Source organism: Rhea pennata, chromosome 17, assembly GCF_028389875.1.
Source record: "Rhea pennata isolate bPtePen1 chromosome 17, bPtePen1.pri, whole genome shotgun sequence".
NCBI lineage: Eukaryota > Metazoa > Chordata > Aves > Rheiformes > Rheidae > Rhea > Rhea pennata.
The window spans coordinates 3,296,619-3,316,326 of NC_084679.1; the positions used below are offsets into that span (position 1 = coordinate 3,296,619).

The 19,708-nt window shown below is 47.1% G+C and overlaps 1 protein-coding gene across 3 annotated transcripts in view; it reads right to left on the bottom strand.

Annotated features, from left to right (window-relative positions):
• SETD1B (SET domain containing 1B, histone lysine methyltransferase) overlaps positions 1-16,634 on the bottom strand; it is a 55,217-nt gene extending 38,583 nt beyond the window's left edge. For all 3 annotated transcript variants that reach the window (XR_009960173.1, XR_009960174.1, XM_062590151.1), the window contains exons 1-6: positions 16,411-16,634; positions 15,962-16,116; positions 15,404-15,502; positions 14,627-14,897; positions 11,337-11,449; positions 7,295-8,470 (exon numbers count right to left, since the gene is read on the bottom strand). Coding sequence is in view for 1 of the 3 variants with exons in the window: in XM_062590151.1 (XP_062446135.1) it covers positions 7,295-8,470; positions 11,337-11,449; positions 14,627-14,897; positions 15,404-15,502; positions 15,962-16,116; positions 16,411-16,483 (1,887 nt within the window). In the remaining 2 variants the exon portion in view is untranslated. The remainder of the gene's footprint in view (positions 1-7,294; positions 8,471-11,336; positions 11,450-14,626; positions 14,898-15,403; positions 15,503-15,961; positions 16,117-16,410) is intronic.
• Positions 16,635-19,708: the final 3,074 nt, after the last annotated feature.

Here is a 19,708-nt window from a genome sequence, read left to right on the forward strand (position 1 = left end):
GACAGCAATTTGAATAAGCGCTTCTCTGTTCACTGCTCTGTGCCTCTCGCACAGCGCGGCGAGCACAGCGGCTGCTCCGTTTTCTTCAAAATCAGACCCAGAAATTAGTGCTCTTCTGGCGACTGCCAGCACAATATGTTAATAGCAATTATTTTCTCAATATTTCTGCTGATTACCTAACATGCTGGCACATTTTCTCAGTGTCACCGCGTGTTGCGACACACGCTGCCGTACAGTAATTTGCCTGCATTCCCTCGGTCACTTTGCACAACCATCAAACGCAAAGTGCAGCTAGAATGATAAAATATGGGAAAAACTATGAAGAAAAATATGTCACTTGAATGTGAGGCTTCACCGCCTGCATTTATGACATTTGAACGTTCAGTATCATCATCCTGTGATGAAAAGAACAGGAAGAACTCCAAATCCAGCAAAAGGAGGTGCCAAAAGCTCTCCAAGCGCTAACGGTCTGCAGAGCTCAGACTTGCAAAGCTTATTCCTCCACGAACTATATGATAGAGTTAAATACTGCAGCTTAGACCTAAGCTTCCAAAGCACCAGAACACCTACAGGTTTCACAAATACGAAATAAATAGTGTTCCTACTTACTAACAAGTAATTTAGTTCTATACACCCAGGCCAGCAGGAGCTGAAAATGTACAAGGTCAGCGGTGTTAAAACAAAGAAAGAACCGAACCAGTGGCAAGAGCATAATCAGCAATAGTGATTTATAAAAAGGGGTGGCAATGTCATTTCTGTTAGATATGCAAAATGTAAAAGCCTCAAAGTCCTGGCCTGAGACGAGAGAGTGGAAGAAGCACTCAGCCTCCCAACCACAGCCTGCTTTCTATTTTTCAGTTACACTCCAGAGCATTTCACCATTTCTAGCTCTGTTACCGACAAGACACATGCTCCCTCACTCTTCTAAGGTAGTTAGGTATCAAAAAAAAACTCCAAACCATGAACAGTAAAATATTTCTCAGTGTAGTCCTTCCCCCTGTGAGCATGCATGTATGACACCGCATACCACCAGGAACGCCTGGCGACTCCTATACGGTTTTCCTCCAAAAAGTGACTAGAAGATAGTGACCCTGGGTTCGTTAGCTCTCTCCGTCTCCCGTAGTGCGCACGGGGCGCCGGCCAGGCCCTCTCTTCGGCTAGCCCCAGTCTCGCGAGCCCCTCCGAGAGTCAAACTGGAGTCTGAGCCAGATACAGCTCTGCAAACGCTGACCGAGTTCTCTGCTTCACATAAATTTTGGTAGGAATAACAGGCTGTCACGTGGTAGATGAATCAGACCTACGAGGAAGCAGACCCTGCTTGTGGTCTTCCAGTACGAGCTCTGAAAGGACATTAAGCAACAGCCTGTATTTCCACAGCAGTCTGGAGGCGCGAATCCTGCGGGAGCAAAGGGGCGCAGGTGCCTGCAGGCTCCCTGCGCGCAGCCTCGGCAGCCCCGTAACGCGGGGGCCGGCCCGGAGCCCGCCGGGAGCCGGGGTAAACCAGCCTCTGCCACGTCCGCGCGCGGACGCCCTCCCAGCCGCTCGGGACCCCGCACACGCGGCCTTCGAGGCCTCAGGGCCTGTCCCAAAGCGAGAGTTTTCCAAGCAGAACCATGTGCTTAGACTAAACAGATCCACAAGGTCTCCAAAGAGTCAAACTTAATGTTGTGTTTAAAGCAGCTTCTGTTTTTTCCCACTGCCGCTTTGGTGCGTTAAGGAAAGAGCAGAGCAGAACCTGTGGTTCAAGCCGCTCGCTCTCTCCTGCTCAAACTGCAGGTTCAGCCCAACAGACACAACTCACGCACCGGAGCGGAGCAGCCATCCCGACCGGCGCTGCCCGGGCATTGGCTGGCTGCATTGCTGGAAATTCGCAGTCACAACATACACCTATGTCTTGAGTTTCCATTAGGAACCAGTTCTGTCAGGCATGATTGCATTCACAAGAGCTCCAGAGGCAGGAAAATTTGAAAAAGCGTTTGTGAGATTGGGCATAAGACACAGCTCTCAGAGGATTCTTTTTTTCCCCTCCTTTTCTCAATTAAAAAAAATAAATTCACAGCAACCGCTCCCCACATCTACTCCTCCCTGCTTCCCTCTAGGAACGATGGATCCCACTAACTGTAAATTGGGTCCCAGGTGTAGCCATATATATTATACATACATAACAGCTACTTATAGACAGAAGGGCTCTTGCACAGTTTCTGTGGAAACCAAAGTATCAAATTTCCTGCCTCTACATTCTCAACCTTACTGCACATTTACCTGGAATAAATCACTTCTGCACCTTGCAGCCCTGCAACACCCTCCCTCGGCAGCGTGGGCTCGGGTTCGTCTTTGGGGGGCCCCATTTAACGGGCTGGCAATGTGTGAGGAGCCCTGCACCACGTCCCACCCTGCAAAATCACGCACGGGAGCCACGCAGAAGAGAAAGGCTCCTCGTGCCGACCGCTCTCGCCCAGAGCGCAGCCTGCCCGGCCCAGCGAGCTCATGGGGCAGTGACCGCAACGGGGGCAACAGGGGCTACTGGCAAAGAAACCTCCTCAGGTGCCCGGCGCTGCCAGGCGGCGCCAGTGCCGCTGCTTTCTCACTGGCACTCACACTAGCGCAGGTTGAGCCTAGCTCTGGAGGAAAGCGGACTCATTTCCTCGTTCACAAACCACAGTCAGGTCTGCACAGGGATACAGCAACAAGAGATGCTGAGCCTTGAGAAGATTGTCAGCGCCTCCTGCGAGGACCCCGCAAGGACAGCATGACGCTTGGACAGAAACTTCTTCCAGTTCCAGGTGTGACCACACAAGAACCCAAAGCTACGCCAACGCAAAGTGCAGAGTCAGCCCAGACGTAACCCAGGGACTTCAGCAGAGCTGCGCTACGCGGACAAGTCCAACCCACCTCACCTACCACAGAATGGTGAAGGTTGGAAGGGACCTCTGGAGATCATCTAGTCCAGTCCCCCTACTCCTGCAGGGTCACCTAGAGCGCAGTGCACATGATCACATCCAGGTGGGTTTTAAGTATCCTCCCAGAGAAGGAGACTCCACAACCTCTCTGGGCAGCCTGTTCCAGTGCTCCGTCAACCACACAGGAAAAATGTTTTTCCTCATGTTCAGATGGACTTTCCCATGTTTCAGTTTCTGCCTGAAACAGAAACTTGTCTTGTCACTGGGTACCACTGAAAAGAGTCTGTCCCTATCCTCTTGATGGCCCCACTCCCCTTAAGGTATTTGTAGACATTGATAAGATCCCCTCTCAGTCTTCTCTTCTCTCACAGCCTTTCCTCATAGGAGAGATGCTCCAGTCCTCCTAATCATCTTCATAACCTTATGCTGGACTGTCTCCAGTACTGGGCTCGTACTGGGGAGCCCAGAATTGGACACAGTACTCTAGATATGGCCTCACCAGGGCTGAGTAGAGGTAGGGAGATCACCTCCCTCGACCTGCTGGCAACACTCTTCCCAGTGCACCCCAGGATACCACTGGCCTTCCTGGCCACAAGGGCACATTGCCGGCTCATGGACACTATGCTTAATTGTAAGTGTAGTTCAGAAATCCTTCCAGGGTAACGGAGAAAGGATCTGCTGTGTAAGCACAGCTTGTCACAAAGACATCGATGGTGTCCTGCAAGCAGCACCTCAGCATCCTGCACAGCAGCAAAAGCATCGAGTGGCGCTAACGGGTGCTGGGGGCTGCAGGGGCTTTCAGATGTTGTTAGTGCTGCTCTGCGCTGCGTAGCTCCCAATTTTCTCCCCAAAACTTTTGCCAACGCTCCCAGAAAGCATCAGCAGAAGTTCTTGCACTTCATTCATGTTTCAGGATCTTTATTTTTATGCATTTTATGGCACCCTTCCCACCACAGTAACTATGTGCTTATCTAAGCCATTGGGAAGACAAGCATTTGTTAGTCCCTGTTTTTTAATATTTTTGTCTTCATAAATCTGCAAAAAAAACCACTGTCAATCATATGGTTTTCTTACTACACACAAACACTTAATAAGCTGAAACATGAAAGGCATCATCAATTTACAATCAAGTACCTTGCTATAATCCTGCCACCCTCCCCAATGCACGCAGGCAGGGCCTCTTCCTGTAACAGGCCAAGCAAAAACAAGACCTGGCTCAAATGGGATGTCAAAACGTCAAGCGGTACTTACTTAACCTTTACACTTTTGAAATAGCACAGAAAGAGCTATGAAAAAGAAATCATAATTCCTTCCTTGTTATCTCTCAGCAACCTAGTAAAGAAAGTTTGTATATTGCTACCCTCAAAATATTCACTAAAAAAACAATGTAAGTCTACTAGTTTTCTTTATTGCCAGCTTTTGTCTTGAGAACCCCTCTCTGCCCTGTCTCCCAGGCTGGCAAGGCGGCGTTGTTTGTACGGGATCCTTTCCCCCCCTTACCTCGCACTGCCCACACCCCACTCTCCGTGCTCGTGCCTCCGCAAAGCTTAGCAGGACTTTCTCTGCAGACCATAATCACTGCTGGGAGATTAGTCGGAGTTAGGTGTTACAGACAGACGCACAGCCCTTCCTCTCCCACACCCAAACTCCCTGCCAAGCTCTGGCTTAGGAGTATCATACCGGATCTTGCAATCAAACTCCGGGGTCTTGCATGAGAAATCAGTGCAATTACTGGGGCTTGGCTCTATCTTCTTTACTTACGGCAAGTCTGGGTTTGTTAACTTGCCTGACGATTTGATAGCACGTTAGCTATAGAACAAATGTTACTCTGTTAGCAATCGTTGACAAAAATCCTACTCATTTTGATGGGAGCAGAAATAGGTCCTTGAAAAGCTCCTGTTGTTTCAGGCAAAAAACTTCCCTGCAATTTTGCTCCTGTCCTTAAGAGTCCTGAGATCTTCCCAGCTAGAGCACACACCCAAAGAGCAAGCCCACGGCCTGCTCAGACCCCTGAAAAGCAAATATGAAGTAAATATTGGTTCAAACTCTCTGCCCCTTTATTGCTTCCTTATGATGCTTAATTAGGCCTCTCTACTCTAATATATCATCTCTGCTCTACTCCCCATGCCACGGTCACCAGAAACATTCGGGCCTGCCTTCCCTCTGTTTCGCTGGAGGATTCTCTGAAGGACTGAAAGTTGAATAGTGGTATCACAATAGGCTGAAGCCGGAGGTTCAGCTTTCCAGCCCTCAAACAGGCTCAATGCCCCTCTCTAACTCAGTTGGAAAGCTGCAGCTCAAATTTCAGCCTATGTTAAGTCACTGTTCAGCTCCCCTCCTTCAGCAAAAGACAGGAAAGCCAGGAGAGCCTTTCTCTAAAGGAAAAAGGAAAAAAAAAAAAAAAAAAAAAGAGAGAGAGAGAGAGAGGGAGGGAGAAGGGCAGAGGAAGGAAGCAAAAACACATGGAGATAATTTTTTGTACATCAGAAGAAGCAATGAAAGGCGCAGGCAACTTTTCAAACATGCCAGAATAGCTTAGTGTGATTTGTAACTAAGAGGAGGGATGAATAAACAGATCCAACACAAACAACAAACTTTTCTGGGGGGGAGGAGACAATTAGGGCAGTAATGACCAGCCTGGAGACACCGGAACCCCCCCCCTTTTTTTTTTTGACTTCTGCAGAGGATCGAGGCATTTATTTCATTTTGCATCGCAGAACCACCGACATGAACTTCCGACACCAGCATCTCATTAAGGAGAGACAAAGGCTTAACACGGGCTTCAACGTCAGCACGCGTCTGCCCCGTATCACAACCTGCAAACACAACACGCCAGGCAGCCCTCCGACGCTGATCACAGATACAGAGAGAGCCTGACCCCGCGTATCACGTTGGCGTCTGTCCAGCTTTCTAAATACGCTTGTAATTGGCTGCATCTCTCAGCACAAGAGTAAGGACAGCAGCACAAGCCTGCCTCATCTTGTAAGCAGACTAGAGCATCCCCTCCCAACTCTGTCAGACCAAGCTTAAGGAATAGAAATCCGCTTCCTAATACATCATGGGCCTCACCGGCCAGTGACTTGCCTCCAGGGAGCGGAGCCTGGGCCGAGGTAAAGTATGAGGCCTCAAGCAGCTGAGTTGCTTAGAAGGCTGAATGTCCAGCTGCAAGGACAATCAGGTTGGGCAAGACACTTATATATAAAAAAAAAAGAACATAAAGCATCCATGATGATAGTTGGGGGGGGATTATTTATCACTGAGACATGCACTATACTATTGCTGCAACGTTTTTTCTCCAGACAAGCACTCTGCAAAGTCTCTATCTACAGCAGCGGTTCCACCTTTCCTGAAAGGCAGCCACTTCTGGGGTGAAAACCTCACAAGTGTGAACCACTGCAGGGAAATACATTCTGCCAGCTTAACCACAGCAAACTTGTACAAGCAAATTTAATTGATCTATTACACTCGGGTCATTTACACTAGACGAGTGCTCCTAAATGGTTGAGGTCTCCCTTACTGCAGACTTCTCGCACACCAGGGACAGTAATATCTTCTGTTTGCGTTACTGTTATAAATACTGAGGAGAAAGAGTCTGGCACTTGCAAAGATCTAGATTTTGACTACTCCGTGACACGAGAGAATAGGACCGACAGGACCACTGCAGCGATACTCACATTTGTTGCAACAGAGGTCCCAAACAGACACACCATGCAACATAATTTCTCTGTCTGCTGGCACCCTTCCATGCTGCTAAGCTCTCGCTGTCCCTTCAGCCCCAAATACCCCAGCCAAGGCAGCAATCTCGGCTCTACTATTGGAAGATTCAGTGGAGCACATCCCCCACAAGTCAACTACCTCCCCCTTTCAACTGAGCAAAGAGAGTATTAAAACCCAGCAACTGTCTCCTGTTCAAACCAGATGGCATAAATAGCTGGAGAGCTATCAAACAAAGTATACATTCAATACTTCGGTGTAACATGAAAGCCCCTCTAAGCAAGCGTGTGCACACGCATACACCCACGTTCAGGAACCTAAGCAATGGCAGAAAGTACCCAATTAGCTGCTCTAGTGGCTTCAGTGTCTGACAACACTCAGGACACTCATAGCATGAGCAGTGGCCAAACTTCAGTGGCTTGTTCAATCCTCGAGCTCTCCTGAAACTAAATTGCAGCAGGCTGCTATTATAAACAAGGAAACCTGTAGACTGGCAAGTAGATTAAGACCATCACATTGTGTCACATCTAGCTGATTTCCAGCTGTCTTAGTAGAAGAAAGAAAACCACACCAGAAACCCTACGTTCTGAACAGCATAAGCCACAACAAAAACACAGCAACTCCCTGCCCAGCTCTGGGGATATGCACGGAGCTCGATATCTCAGTCCCAGCTCACTTACCTCATCCATTTTTTCTGATGTTGGCGTCTGATCACCAGGCACCATTTCTTTAACCTCCGAGGTCTCAGTTTTGGAGGTCCTGCTCAGGGGATCAACAGGAGTCATGCTGGCCTCCGACGCTGCCCTGGAATTCTGACTCAGAGAAGCTGTCCCTGGGATGGGCTCATCGTCATCGGAGTCAGGCAGCGGCGTCGGGCTGATGTCCTCCAAGCCCGTGCTGGACGGGCGCGAGGATGGTGTTTGAGCTCTGTAACCAGGCTGAGAGTTTGAACTGTACATTGGGATTGGAGAAAGCTGGGAAGAGGAAGAGGAGATAGGACTACCTTCCATTCGGACCTCATTATCTGAGTCATGCTCATTAAGAAAGGGTAACTTTGTTCTCTGCTCTTTTAAGAGCATCTCAATCCTTGAGTCTAAACTGTTATGCTGCATTTCTGATTCCATGGTTGGGGTGCCGGGGGTCTCGCTCCTCTCTGGAGTCTGAGAGAAGCTTGCTGTACTCGGTTCAGGAACAGAGTTCGAATCTGGTAGGGGTGGAGGTTCCTCCTGTTTTTCCTTCACTGGAACAAAATCAATATTAGTGGCAGTGCTACTTTCTACAACCATCTCAGCTGGAGGTGGCGCAGGTCTTCGGTACTCTGTTTCCCTCGAAGTTTGGGGAAACTGTTGCTCATCAGACTGGGGAAAAACAGCTGGTGCTTGGTAGGGAGAGAAGGCAGATTTGTAGCTTGAAGAACCAGAGTGGCTCAAGGGAGGAGTGTGAGAGAACTGAACTGGTTCTTGCTGATGAGATTTGAACGTACTAAACTGATGCTCTGGCCCTCGGAAAACACCTGCCGAATTATGAACATAGTGATGTCCCGGTCGTCGGTTGTAGGCATCTGTAAATTTTGTTTCATGCCTCCGGGGTTTGTACCCACTGTCCTGTCCAAAATGGTATACAGGCGTTGTCTGACGACTAGAATAGGTGGAATCTTGGGAAAACGGTGTCCCTAGCCGGGGGGTGTGAGGTGTTCCTTGGGACTGGGGGGTATATTGGCTGTACGAGTTTGGGGTGTCTTGCCGACAGCTGGAATAGGCTGTGTCATGGGAAAACGGCGTACTACTGTTTGGGGTAACAGATGATCCCGCAGAAGAAAGATTACTGTCTTTCAGGCGTTTTAGAGAATCCGTCAACTGTAAAAACAGAAAAGAGAAAAGCATATAAATACATACTTTTTAAAAGCTATTTGTCTAATCTGTTTGGTTTTCAGAGAAGCTGAGTACCCAGGAGCCTGCACTGATTTCCATTGCAAAAAATGAGTTCTAACATCTCTGAAAACAAAAACCATTATCCACTAAGAACAGTTCCTTTGATAAAAAAGAAAAGGCATGAAAAGAGGAACTTGTCTATAAGAGGAGGAGAAAGCAAGCAGATAAATACTGTTTAAAAGCTATACCCAAGAGCATCAGGTGAAGAGGAGACTTCCATGAATACTTCTAGCTGAAAAGATTTTCAATTCCTCTCAACTATGTTAGTCTCAAATTTCAAGTAGGGAAAGAAACGGCAAAAACTTGCACTAAAACCAGAAAAATCTAGAGCACTTCAGAGATATGAAACAATCAAATTAGCTTATCTGTGAACAAAACTTACAAATCAGCACACTGCTAACCTGCAATCAAATCTGCATAGCAAACTCTTACTCAAATGTGGAGGCCTGCTGAAAGCAAGAGGGCTTTGTGTTGGTGCCACCAAGGGAGCAGACCCACCACCCTCTTTACCAAATGTTAATCTTCAACAAGGAGGAAAAAGGCTGCCTAATGCACAGAAAGAATTTCTCTCCGCTGCTGGACATACCATTTGTTTGTTTTAACACAGACAAGTGATCGAGCAGAGCACTACTGATGATGGCATTCGAAAACTGGAACCCTACAGACCTACAGAGGAACCAAGTGATTGCTCCGCAGTTTGCCTCCCAAGTATGTTTGGGGGTTTCTAGGAGCAAGTTCTGCTCCGACTCAGGCACTGCTGAGTCATATCAGTGCCACACTAACCATCAGAGCCAGAGTCAATTTTCTGAAATGCAAAGCAAGAGCCCGGTGAAAACCCTCCTGCTGGCAAAGGCAAGACTGAGCTCCAGCTCCCCAAAGCTCACCAACATACCTCGGAGGTGAAACTACAGACTGGCTGCTACTCTCCCAAGCACCACTAGGTAGAGAGAGCCTTAACATGAGCTGCTTGTAACACACCAGCACCATCACATCCAAGCTTGGCTCTCACAGGCCTGCTACGCTAACACACATCTTGCCACTCATTTAGATTTGCTTTGCTGTGACCATGAGAGACAATGAACAAACAGATGTCGGGAAATTTCCTTCTGCAGCCGTTCCAATACCCTCAGAAAGGCACAGAAACCAGCCATGTCATTCCTCCTGCCATGATCCACATCGCTGCCTATTTATTGTACACTTGATGCGGACTAGTGTTCAGTGGGGTTTGGAAGCGGCCTCAGGGAAGGGATTGTGGCTCACAGGACTGCCAGGTCTTTGCCGTTCTGCATGAGGGGGAAATCAAATCTCAGAAACATTTTACCGAAATTACACCCCCAAACTACCAAGCTTTTTGGCAGATCTTACAGACAGCAACGTGAAGTGAACAGTTAAAGTTACCCACAAAGCAATAATTTTGGTGGTAATTGAAAAAAAAAATCAATTCAGGATAGTAATATATGAAAGCCTAGGAATGCAATATATAGAGAAACAGTTTTAAAAATAATTACGGTAGGGACTGCTTTTGAGGTTACATCAATTATACGTTTTCCTGTTACTGATTTTTCACAGTTAACATCAAATCTGGCTATTCCTACCTGAGATATGCTGCAACAAGAAGTGAAAAGCCAGGCCCTGCTCACTCCTCCTGAGGTCAGGTGGAGCAGATAAAAGCACTTTGCCAAGCAGAGCTCCCACCAAAATCATCATTCCCCTCTTTCCCACACCCTCTTGTCTTTAAAAAGGACCTTGCTGGGAGGTAACGAAGAATCAGCATCTATATGAGTTTCTTTAAAGGTTACTGGAGATTTAATTTGCCTTGTTGCTGGGATTGGTGGCAAGGAGGAGAACTTTGCTTTTTAAATCAAGGAGATTTTAGTCTTCATGCACAGCTCTATCTGCCCTAAAAACATCTGATCAGAGTTAATAAAATTATCGCTTTTTAACAGTCATAAGAGAGGTAGAGAGATGAAAAAAATCACATTCAGCAGATTTAAAACTCTCTGCTAGATCTCTTCCAAAACTTGATGCCTTCAAGCTCGTTCCTAAAGCCATAATCAGGAGCCAAAGTATATATAGACAAGCCAAGAGGGCTTGTGGCTCCACAGAGCCGGGCTCCACTTCACCCAGAGCCCCCTCACTTCAGTGAGGCAGTATCAGGACAAAGCCATCCACAGAATCACATCACAAATACTGGGAATGCTTGGGAGCCTCCAGAAACACTGCCCACTGCTTTTATTAGCACTTGATTCCAGTGATTAATTTGGATTCTGGAGAACTGATGCTTAAGATCATGTTGACTATGAATTGTTGCCACTATTCAAGATCTGATTCCCTTCTTTTAGCCTTTAAGCAAAATGCAAAAAAAACACATGCCAAGGATTACATACTGCAGACACTAGGCCAGATGTATCATTTTAAAACATTCCCTGCCTTCAATGGAATAATCTTATCTCAGGGCAAGATCTGGTCCAGTTCTCTTAACTGCAGGAGTTTCTGCAGTGAAGGTTCTGTGGGCATCTTTCATTCAGAAAAAGACAAAAATCACATACCATGCTATGCAGACGTAAGTATACCGATTAGCCACATGCACTGTATTTGCAGAGAGTTACATTTGCTATTGCAATTATTATCAAATTATATTTAAACGTGAATCAGTAGCATCCACTGAGAAACTATGGTAGGACAAAAAAGTCAGAAGCTAAATTGAAAGTGTTAAAAAGTCAACTTTAATGAGACATTTGTATGGAATTTTCTAGAAAGTTACTCTTTAAAAAGACCAAGCAAACCATACCTGCAGAGTTTCATTCACAGTTGGTGACACATCCTGCTCGGTGCCTACGGGAAGGGTCTGAGGAGTGTAAAGACCATTAACTAGCAGTTCATAGAATCGCATGCGGGTTTCACCTGCACAAACCACAATGGAAGAGTTTATTAAACAGAAATAGAGCAGCCTGTATAAAAATACATCACCCAACTCTTGATGCCTGCACAACAGCCTCCGAGGTGGGTAAGGATCGTTCTGGACGGGGCAAGCAAAGCGAGGCATCCCCCTCCCTAGCCTGGACCAGGTTTCCTAAATCTTTTTTCCTCTTCTCCTTCTGCATGGCAGCTCTGCTGAAGACCTACAGTTTCCCTCCTCTCTAAAGTGTCAAACAAGTAATGTGCACATTTTAGAAGTGAAACTCTAAGAAAAGGGACAAGCCTCCACCACCACCCGGAGCTGCTGCAGAAGGCTCTCCCTGAACACCTTGTCCACAGAGGCCAGCCGTTACTCGTGCAACCGAGGGGCACGGCAATGTCACATGTAAAACCGTTAGCATCGCTCTTCCAAAAAGGTACCGACTAATTGTTTTTTTCTTTTTCAGTTTAAGGTGTGCTCAGCAGTATCCTTCAATCGATACAAATCAGAGAAGCAAGCTGCCCCTTACATTGCTACTGGGCTTCAGCTTTCTTCATTCCTAAATTCATGAATCCTAGATAAGACCTAGTTTCTTAATACTGGATTTTTCGTTACTGCAAAAAGTCAATCCTACTCATTTTGCAGTCTGTAAGAAATTTGTCATCAACTGCAAAGGAAACAGAATCAGACCCCCTGAGATCGTGTAAATTTTGCTTATATGATACATGGATTTGATCTTGTCTTTTTACTAAAAAAATAAAGAATAGATAGAAAATATATAGGGGTGGACAGAACCCACACCTGAGCACAGAGTACTAAATTCAAGCAAGATCTTCCCTGAAATGGAACTACTTTCAAGAGGAAGTCCTGAAAGATCAAACCTCAAACTCCCTGTGAATCACTCTGTGCATCTAGAGCATCCTTAGCCTAATCCTGCACACTGAAAAAGAACCATTTATCTTTAATAAAAGCTGCAGGTGAGGTTATTTCATTTTCCAATCTCAGTTCACACACCAAGTCTTTCGAGCCATACTCTCAACTATTCAAATGGCTATGGTTCTTTTAAAGTCATGAAAAATAGATCTCTTCAAGACAAAGCCTAAAATACCTGAAATATTAACACACACACACACACACCCTGCCAGGAGGTCACAAGGTCACGGCTAAGGAAATGCTAGACCTACTTTGAAACTGGTTTTTAAATAAACGTAAATTGCTAAAAGTTTCATAACTCTTCCAGGTTCCCCAGCACAATGTAGTAAAATTTACAACTCTATTTTCAAATAACTTTATGAATGCAAAATGATTCTTAACTATTGCTGTAAAAATAGGTATTTAGTGAGCGTATCCATTCTGCAGATGGATAAACCAAGGCAGATTGGTTAGACCAGGGAACATTTAGATTTATTAGCTCCAGATTCCTAAGCCTGTACTCTGACCAGACAGATAAATCAAAACTTTTGCTCCTAACATTTATTTTCCTAGACTGTGAAAATCAGGTCTTTAACTAAACAGTCATTTAAACAACATTCTGGAAAAGTTGAATACAGGAAAGAAATTTTAAATGTTATACATATACATTATAAGAATATCCTAACCTGCTTATGCTACTTTGGGAATAGTATTTTTACTTGATTCCATCAGATCACCTAACACTGTCAAACTTACTCATTAAGAATGAAATAGGTACAACTGTGGAAAAAAAAATACTTTAGAAGCACACAGATGGCAAACAAAAAAAAAATTGCAATTTAAAACTAAGATCATTCAATGTTTTCTCAAGAAAAGATAAAAGGCATTATAAAAACCTTCTTCCCTGATGTGCAGCTAACTTTCTTGAACAGCTGTCTGTTCAAGACTTGCAGAGTAAATTATGAATGGAGGAAAACAAGGAGGAATGTACTACAGTCAGCTTGCTCATCAAGACCTCCTCTGCACCACTTACGAGCCTGCTTTAATTTACATTATTAAAACTACAAATGGTTAATCTCTTGTTAAATGCAATTTTTACTTTCAAATTTCAAAGTAATCAGGAGAAATAACCTATCTGTAAAAACTGATACTAAAATTTCAAAAGTACACAAAGTTAAGGATAACTTAAAATATAAACCACTTTACTACTACTGTGATTTATCTTTTAACAGAGATCAGTGATGTCAATAAACATCCTACTATACCCTCTTACCACGTGTGGCATACCAACTGCTGTACAAATTATACACAAAAATTTTGAAATCTTTTAATACAGAACAAAAATATCAACATTACTTTTTTTTTTTTAAGAAAATGGTGTTAGCAACATCCTCTTCCTCAAGAAAGAGTGCAGCAAGTTAGCTTTAAACTAGAAATGTCATGTTTGCAATGCAAAAACCAAAAAGATACAAGTGGCTTTATCTACACCTTGCTTTCTATACCTTTTCAGTTTTAGAAATTTTCTAAAATTCAGACACACTTTAGGGAAGTGCCCAATGTTTGGAGAAAAGACAAAGTTTTCATACTTTCAGCAACTTTACTGGGCTCCACAGGGCTCAGGTCTGGGACTAAGAGTCAGTTACTTCCAGGACTCGGAGCTCCTGTCACTTTAAGAGAGACAGTCTCACACTTACACACACACACACTCTTGCGCACATACACACTGTCAAGTGCCGTGCACTCTTTTACTGTCAGCCTTGAGTTTGCTGCTAAATATCAATGAAACATCAGGCACCTCGAGGACGGCACCCAGCCCCACTGCCATTGCTGGAATGCAAAGATTTGGGTCCCAGAAACCCCCAGGTTTCTCCAAAAATGCCAATTTTGCCAGGCAGGTGTCAAGGGGCCAGGGCAGCTGCGGGAGGTGGCTCGTGAGCAGGCAGCAGCGCGAGGCAGGAAGACTGGGTGCACAGGAGGTCTCCAAGGGCAGCGCTGGGGGCAGGCGAGCAGGGGAAGGGGCAGAATCTGGGCAGGATGGCAGCATTTTGCAAATTACAGGGCTGTCTCCTAGCAACAGACAACACATTGGGCTCCACGTGACTTCCCAAGGCCCCAGAAACCAGACACTCACACAGGGGGACAGGAACACTCACTTCGTATTTTTAATCATCAAGCCCTTCCAGACTGCAGAAGTGCTGCATTTTAGGAGAGGAAGGACAGACAAAAAAGCTGCAAATAGCAAACCAGTGAAGCTGAGATCTGCCCCTCACCTTTTGTATCCAGCTCCACGTGGATGATGTTGCCCATGACGGAGGTGTTGTGAAGGTGCTGGACGGCCTCCCGGGCACCCTTGACAGTGGCAAAGATCACTTTGGCAATGCCCAGGTGCTTCTTGTTCTTGGGGTTGTAGAGAATCTCCACCTCTTCCACTTCACCGTATTTCTTGCACATGTCGGTCAAAAAGTTTTCACGGATGTTGTCATTCAGCTTGGCAAAGGTGACCTGCTTGGGAGGCACTGGCCCCACGTAAAATTCATCGATCTGGAAACAGGCACAAGGGTGGCAATAAAAATCACTGTCAGCATTAAAGAGCAGGGATGGAAAACGGCATGAGGATGGCGTGGAAGGGAGAGGGTTAAAGCGTCCTGCAGAACTTTGGGGAAAGAAACTGCCTCCAAGGCTCTTGCACCAGTCCCAGGAGCAGCAGAGCCCCTGCCGCTTCAGCCATTCATTCAAACTGGTCCCTTTCTCAGCTACAAATACGTATTTTGAGCAGAGCTATCAGCAGACAGCCCCCCTCTGCTGCCCACCCTCCTGAAGAGAAGCACCCAAGACACAACTCCAAAACATTCAACCTGATCTTATTAGACAGATGTATTGATTTTTTGTTATCTTTATGGAATAGGATTATTGTTAAACGGCTCACCAAATAATAATAGGAATATGACTGTCATTTAAATGGTTCATTAAACTATCTTGGAACTCAAGCTTCATTAGCGGAAAAAAAAAACAAGAATACAAAGCTAACCCAAAAGATAGGGCAGTACCTTGAATTTGGGGACAGACAGCTCCAATTCCTTAGTTTTGGTCCATATTCGCCCTATTCTGGGATCTCTGACACAATCCACAGGAGCGATTCCCGAGTTCTGGGAGGAAGGGAAGAAAAAGCACAAAAACAGCAATAACACTGCTTGAAATTTAAGCCACAAATAAAAAAAAAATAAAATAAATAAACCCTGAAGCAGCATAGGAAGTCTCCAGGGAAGAAAAAAGCACAGACACACACATACACACACGTGTCAAATTGCAATACTGCTGGGAAATGCACACAGATTGGAAACACAGACATAAAGCTGCACGTTTGGGCTCCTTTCGGGGCTCCTGACAGTTGAATACATTGTGTCAGGTGGCAGTAACTTTGGTGGCTGTCCCCCCCCCCAACCCGCCCCAACACACATGGGCTCCAGCGGGGATCGCTGGGCACCGGGGGCCCCCAGCAGCTTGGAGAGGGGGTGAGGAGTGCGGGTCCGGGCTTGGAGGGTGGGGGGGACACAAGAGGACGGGACAACACGACAGGGGAGGGACACAGAAATCCTCACACTCACAGGCATGCTAAAATGTTGTCCATCATAACGATAGAGTTTGTGCTGTCCTTTTTTCAGAGCCGGGTCAATAATCAACTTGTAACTTCTCCAATGGTGATTTCTTTTCTCGACAGAAGTGCTGGCTTGGGTGCTGTTCTCCATTCCGTTGATCCAACCTGGATGGGGGAGGCAAAGTGGGGGGGGGGGGGAAGGGAAGAGAAAGAAAAAACACACACAGAAAAACACAAAGTTAAAAGATATTCGACAAAGACTCCCTTTTCTTTTTTTTTTTTTTTTTTTTTAAACGAACCGCCCGCTCAACACACCCAGGCAGGGAGGAAATCCAGCAAGAAACAAGCCCTAAAATGGGGGAATTGCGAGCCGTGTGTCCCCCCCCCCAACCCCAGCGAGACAAGAGGCAGAAAGGGAGGAGGGAGGGGGGGGGAGAAAAAAAAAAGACCCAATCTCACTTGAACTCTGCTTTTTGCCATGATCTTCAGGGTGCTTGGCTTTTTCCCCCGCCTTGATCTCTCGGAAAGACATCGCGTTTGGCGGCCGATCGTCTCCGGGCGGCGAAAGGCGAGCTCCCGTCTCACATGGGGCCGGTTACCGGCGCGGGCTGGCCGCCAGGCTCCTGCCTCCCGTTTTCGCGAGCCACCACATATTGTGTGTGCTCGCTGCTGGCGGCGGCGGCCTCCCACAATACACCGCTGCGAGCGCCGCGAACGCCTAACCGCCCTCCGCCGCCTGCACATTCACGGCGGCCGCGCCGCGCTGCCCCCGGCCCCGCGGCCGCCCGCCGCCGCCCCGCCGCCGCCGAGCGCCGCGGCATGGGCCCCCGCCGGGCGGGGTTTTTTTTTTTTTTTTCCCCTCCCCGCCCCGGGGTTAAGGGCATGCGGGGGGGAGCGTGGAATCTGCCCGCTGCATTTACCTTAGCGCAAACTGTTTCTAAACAAGATGGACCTAGGTGGGACAAGTTTTTTTTTTTTAGGGGAAAAGACTTCGGCGAGCCCGCGACGGCCGGGCGGGCGGGCGGGCGGCCGCGGGCGGAGCGCGGCGCGGCGCCCGCCGCCCTGCTGCGGCGGTGGCGGGAGGGGGGGAGGGGGCCCGCGCGGCTCCGGCGCCGTTTGGCGACACTGTGGCAATTTCACACGATTGGGGAAGGGGGGGGGGGGGGGAGGATAAGCGGCAGTTTTGCTTATTAAAGGTCCGGGGCTGGCGGCAGCCAATCAGCGCCGAGCTTCCATTTTGTTTTAGCTATTAAAGGCCGCGCGGCGCGGTCCCGCCGCCGCTCGCCGGGGCGCGGAGCCGGCCGCCGCGGCGGGAGCGGGGCGCGGGCGCGGCTCCGCGGCCGCGGGGGCCGCAGCTCGGCCGCGGTCGGGTAATTGGCTGGTTAAAGGCACCGGGCGGCCGCAGCCAATCGGCGCGCAGCTTCCATTTGGCTTGAGTTATTAGACGCTGATCTAAAAACATCCTTCAGCAGACAGCTAAGGAGAGGCCAACAGATCAGGCAGCCATTTTTCTGCAATGGAATTAAATGGCCAACTGGGTTTTCCTTTGTTCCAAAAGGGGATACTCCATTTGAATCCACACCATCCATTTCAGGACTCTGCTCAGGGTTGTGTTAATGTCTGGCAACATGCTAGAGGACTCACTGAAGAAGGAAGACAAAAAAGATTCGGATTTTTCCCTATGATCTGGAATCCATCTTTGTCTTGTGTAACTAGGTCATGGCACACCCTATGTCAGCAGTAACAATTTTGAATGCAAAAAATAAGTAAATACATGTTTTTGTTTGGGGGTTTTTAAGCTTTAGAGCTATATGATGACTGAACAATAAATTTTAAAAAGTACTTCCTATATTAAACACTTAATTCCTGGCCATTTTTATTAACTCCTTTGGTGTTTATAAGGTAATGTTTTAAATATAGATGTAGGAATAGTGGTTAAAAATAAGTATTTTATTATGATAAGCTTTTTTTTTTCTCTCTCTTACATTGTAAGTACCCAATCCATTCTGTCCTTACTAAGTGTAGTTTTCATGTTAATGTTAACTGAAGTGGTCCTTATTTTTAAGCCTTCATTTGCATGTGTTATGTTTTTGTCTGTTTATCTAAACCAATTTATGCTTTTGAAATATTTTACTTATATAAAGCAAAATAGCTAGAGATGTTTAAAGTTGCTTACAAGCAGTAAATGTTAACCAGGTGTTTTCACACTAACATGTACAGACTAAAATATTTAGGAAAACATTTTTAGTTTCTGCGTATTCTGTGGAAAAACACTGAACGTCCTTTTTATGTACAGAGTAAATCTCTCTCGGGGACCTAGATTTAAGCCTCGAGTAGAAGCCCTAACTGGATATTGTCAGTCAATATAGCTGGACAACATTTTCTATTTTTTGTTTTTTGGGTTTTTTTTTTTTTTTTTTTGATGTTAGAGCATTGCCATATACAGATCTGTAAATATCTTAACGAGACCCATTTTGACTTGCAAACTTACGAGAGAAGTGGTGATACAGATCATATATATTTATAGCCATATTTTAAAAAGCGTAACAACTTCACCTTCAGAACTGCATTCAACTATGGTGTGCGGGTAAGTAAAGCCTTTTGCCCTTGCAGAGAAACATATAGACCAGGCCTATGCAGCAAATGTTATTGTCCTAGACAGAGGTCCTAACGATGGTCTGTAGAAACGGCAGCTATCTTGTTCTTGCTAGATACATACAGAGCATATCTTAACGTATATTTTCAGAGAGTGATTTCTCTTTCTGCACAAAGCGCTTTGTTGTCCGCAGCCCTGCTTTTTGCGGAGAGACGCTGCTGTGAATCCATGCAGGCGTTACGCGGCTGTTAAATTGAACAAAAAAAAATCTGCCTACAAATAGATACTGCTAAGGCTGATTAAAAAAAAAAATGCGAAAAGACGGCGGTGATAGTGGCGGTGGGATCCCTTACATGTTTGTCCCTCTAGTTACAGATGCGTTTGGTTCGACAAAAAAAGTCAAAAGCAACAAAATGGGGGGGTTGTTTTGCTGGACGGTGAGCGTCTTAATGGAGAATGTCTCACTATGAAAAAACGCTGTAAAATCCTTCATATCGAGAGGCAGTGGCTTGGAGAGGGGGGCAAAAGGAGGTCTGGAAGTAAATCCAAAATGAGGGAGTTTCCTTCCAAGTGAGGGACCCTTTGCAGCCTGAGTTTTACAGTTGGAAAGATGTGACGCAGTTGATATTCACAGCGGTTGTGCTTTAGTGCAGCTACTCAGCACGTGAGATGGCCTCCCCGCCGACGGCTGGTGGTTTTATTGTGTGAGAGCCAGCGAAAGCCCCGCGCCTGGCGTCTCGGGTGCTGGCAGGGGCGGCCGGCGGCAGTGGCGCGGCGCTCCCGGTCGCGCTCCATGTTGTGCGAGGCTAGCGGCCATCATGGCTTCTCCTCCCGCGCCGCGTTCTCCTCAGGGCTGGGGCGGCGGCGCCGCGCCGCGCTCTCCCCCGCGGCCTGCCGGCGCTCCGCGTCCCGATCACTGCAGGGAAATGGCCGTTTCTCCCCACCCCACCCCACCCCCGCCGCTTTGTGAGGGTTTGTGGACGGCGAAGCCGAGGAGGGAAGCGGGGGGCTGGCGGGCTTTTCTCGCCGAGGCAGCCGCGCACAACATGGCGGCGGCGGGGAGCGCCCTGCAGCAGCGGGAGGCAGCGCTGCAGTCGGCGGCGCTGGCGGCGCTCCAGCCATGGCGGCCCGGGCGGGGGCCGGGGGCGGCGGGGGGGGGGG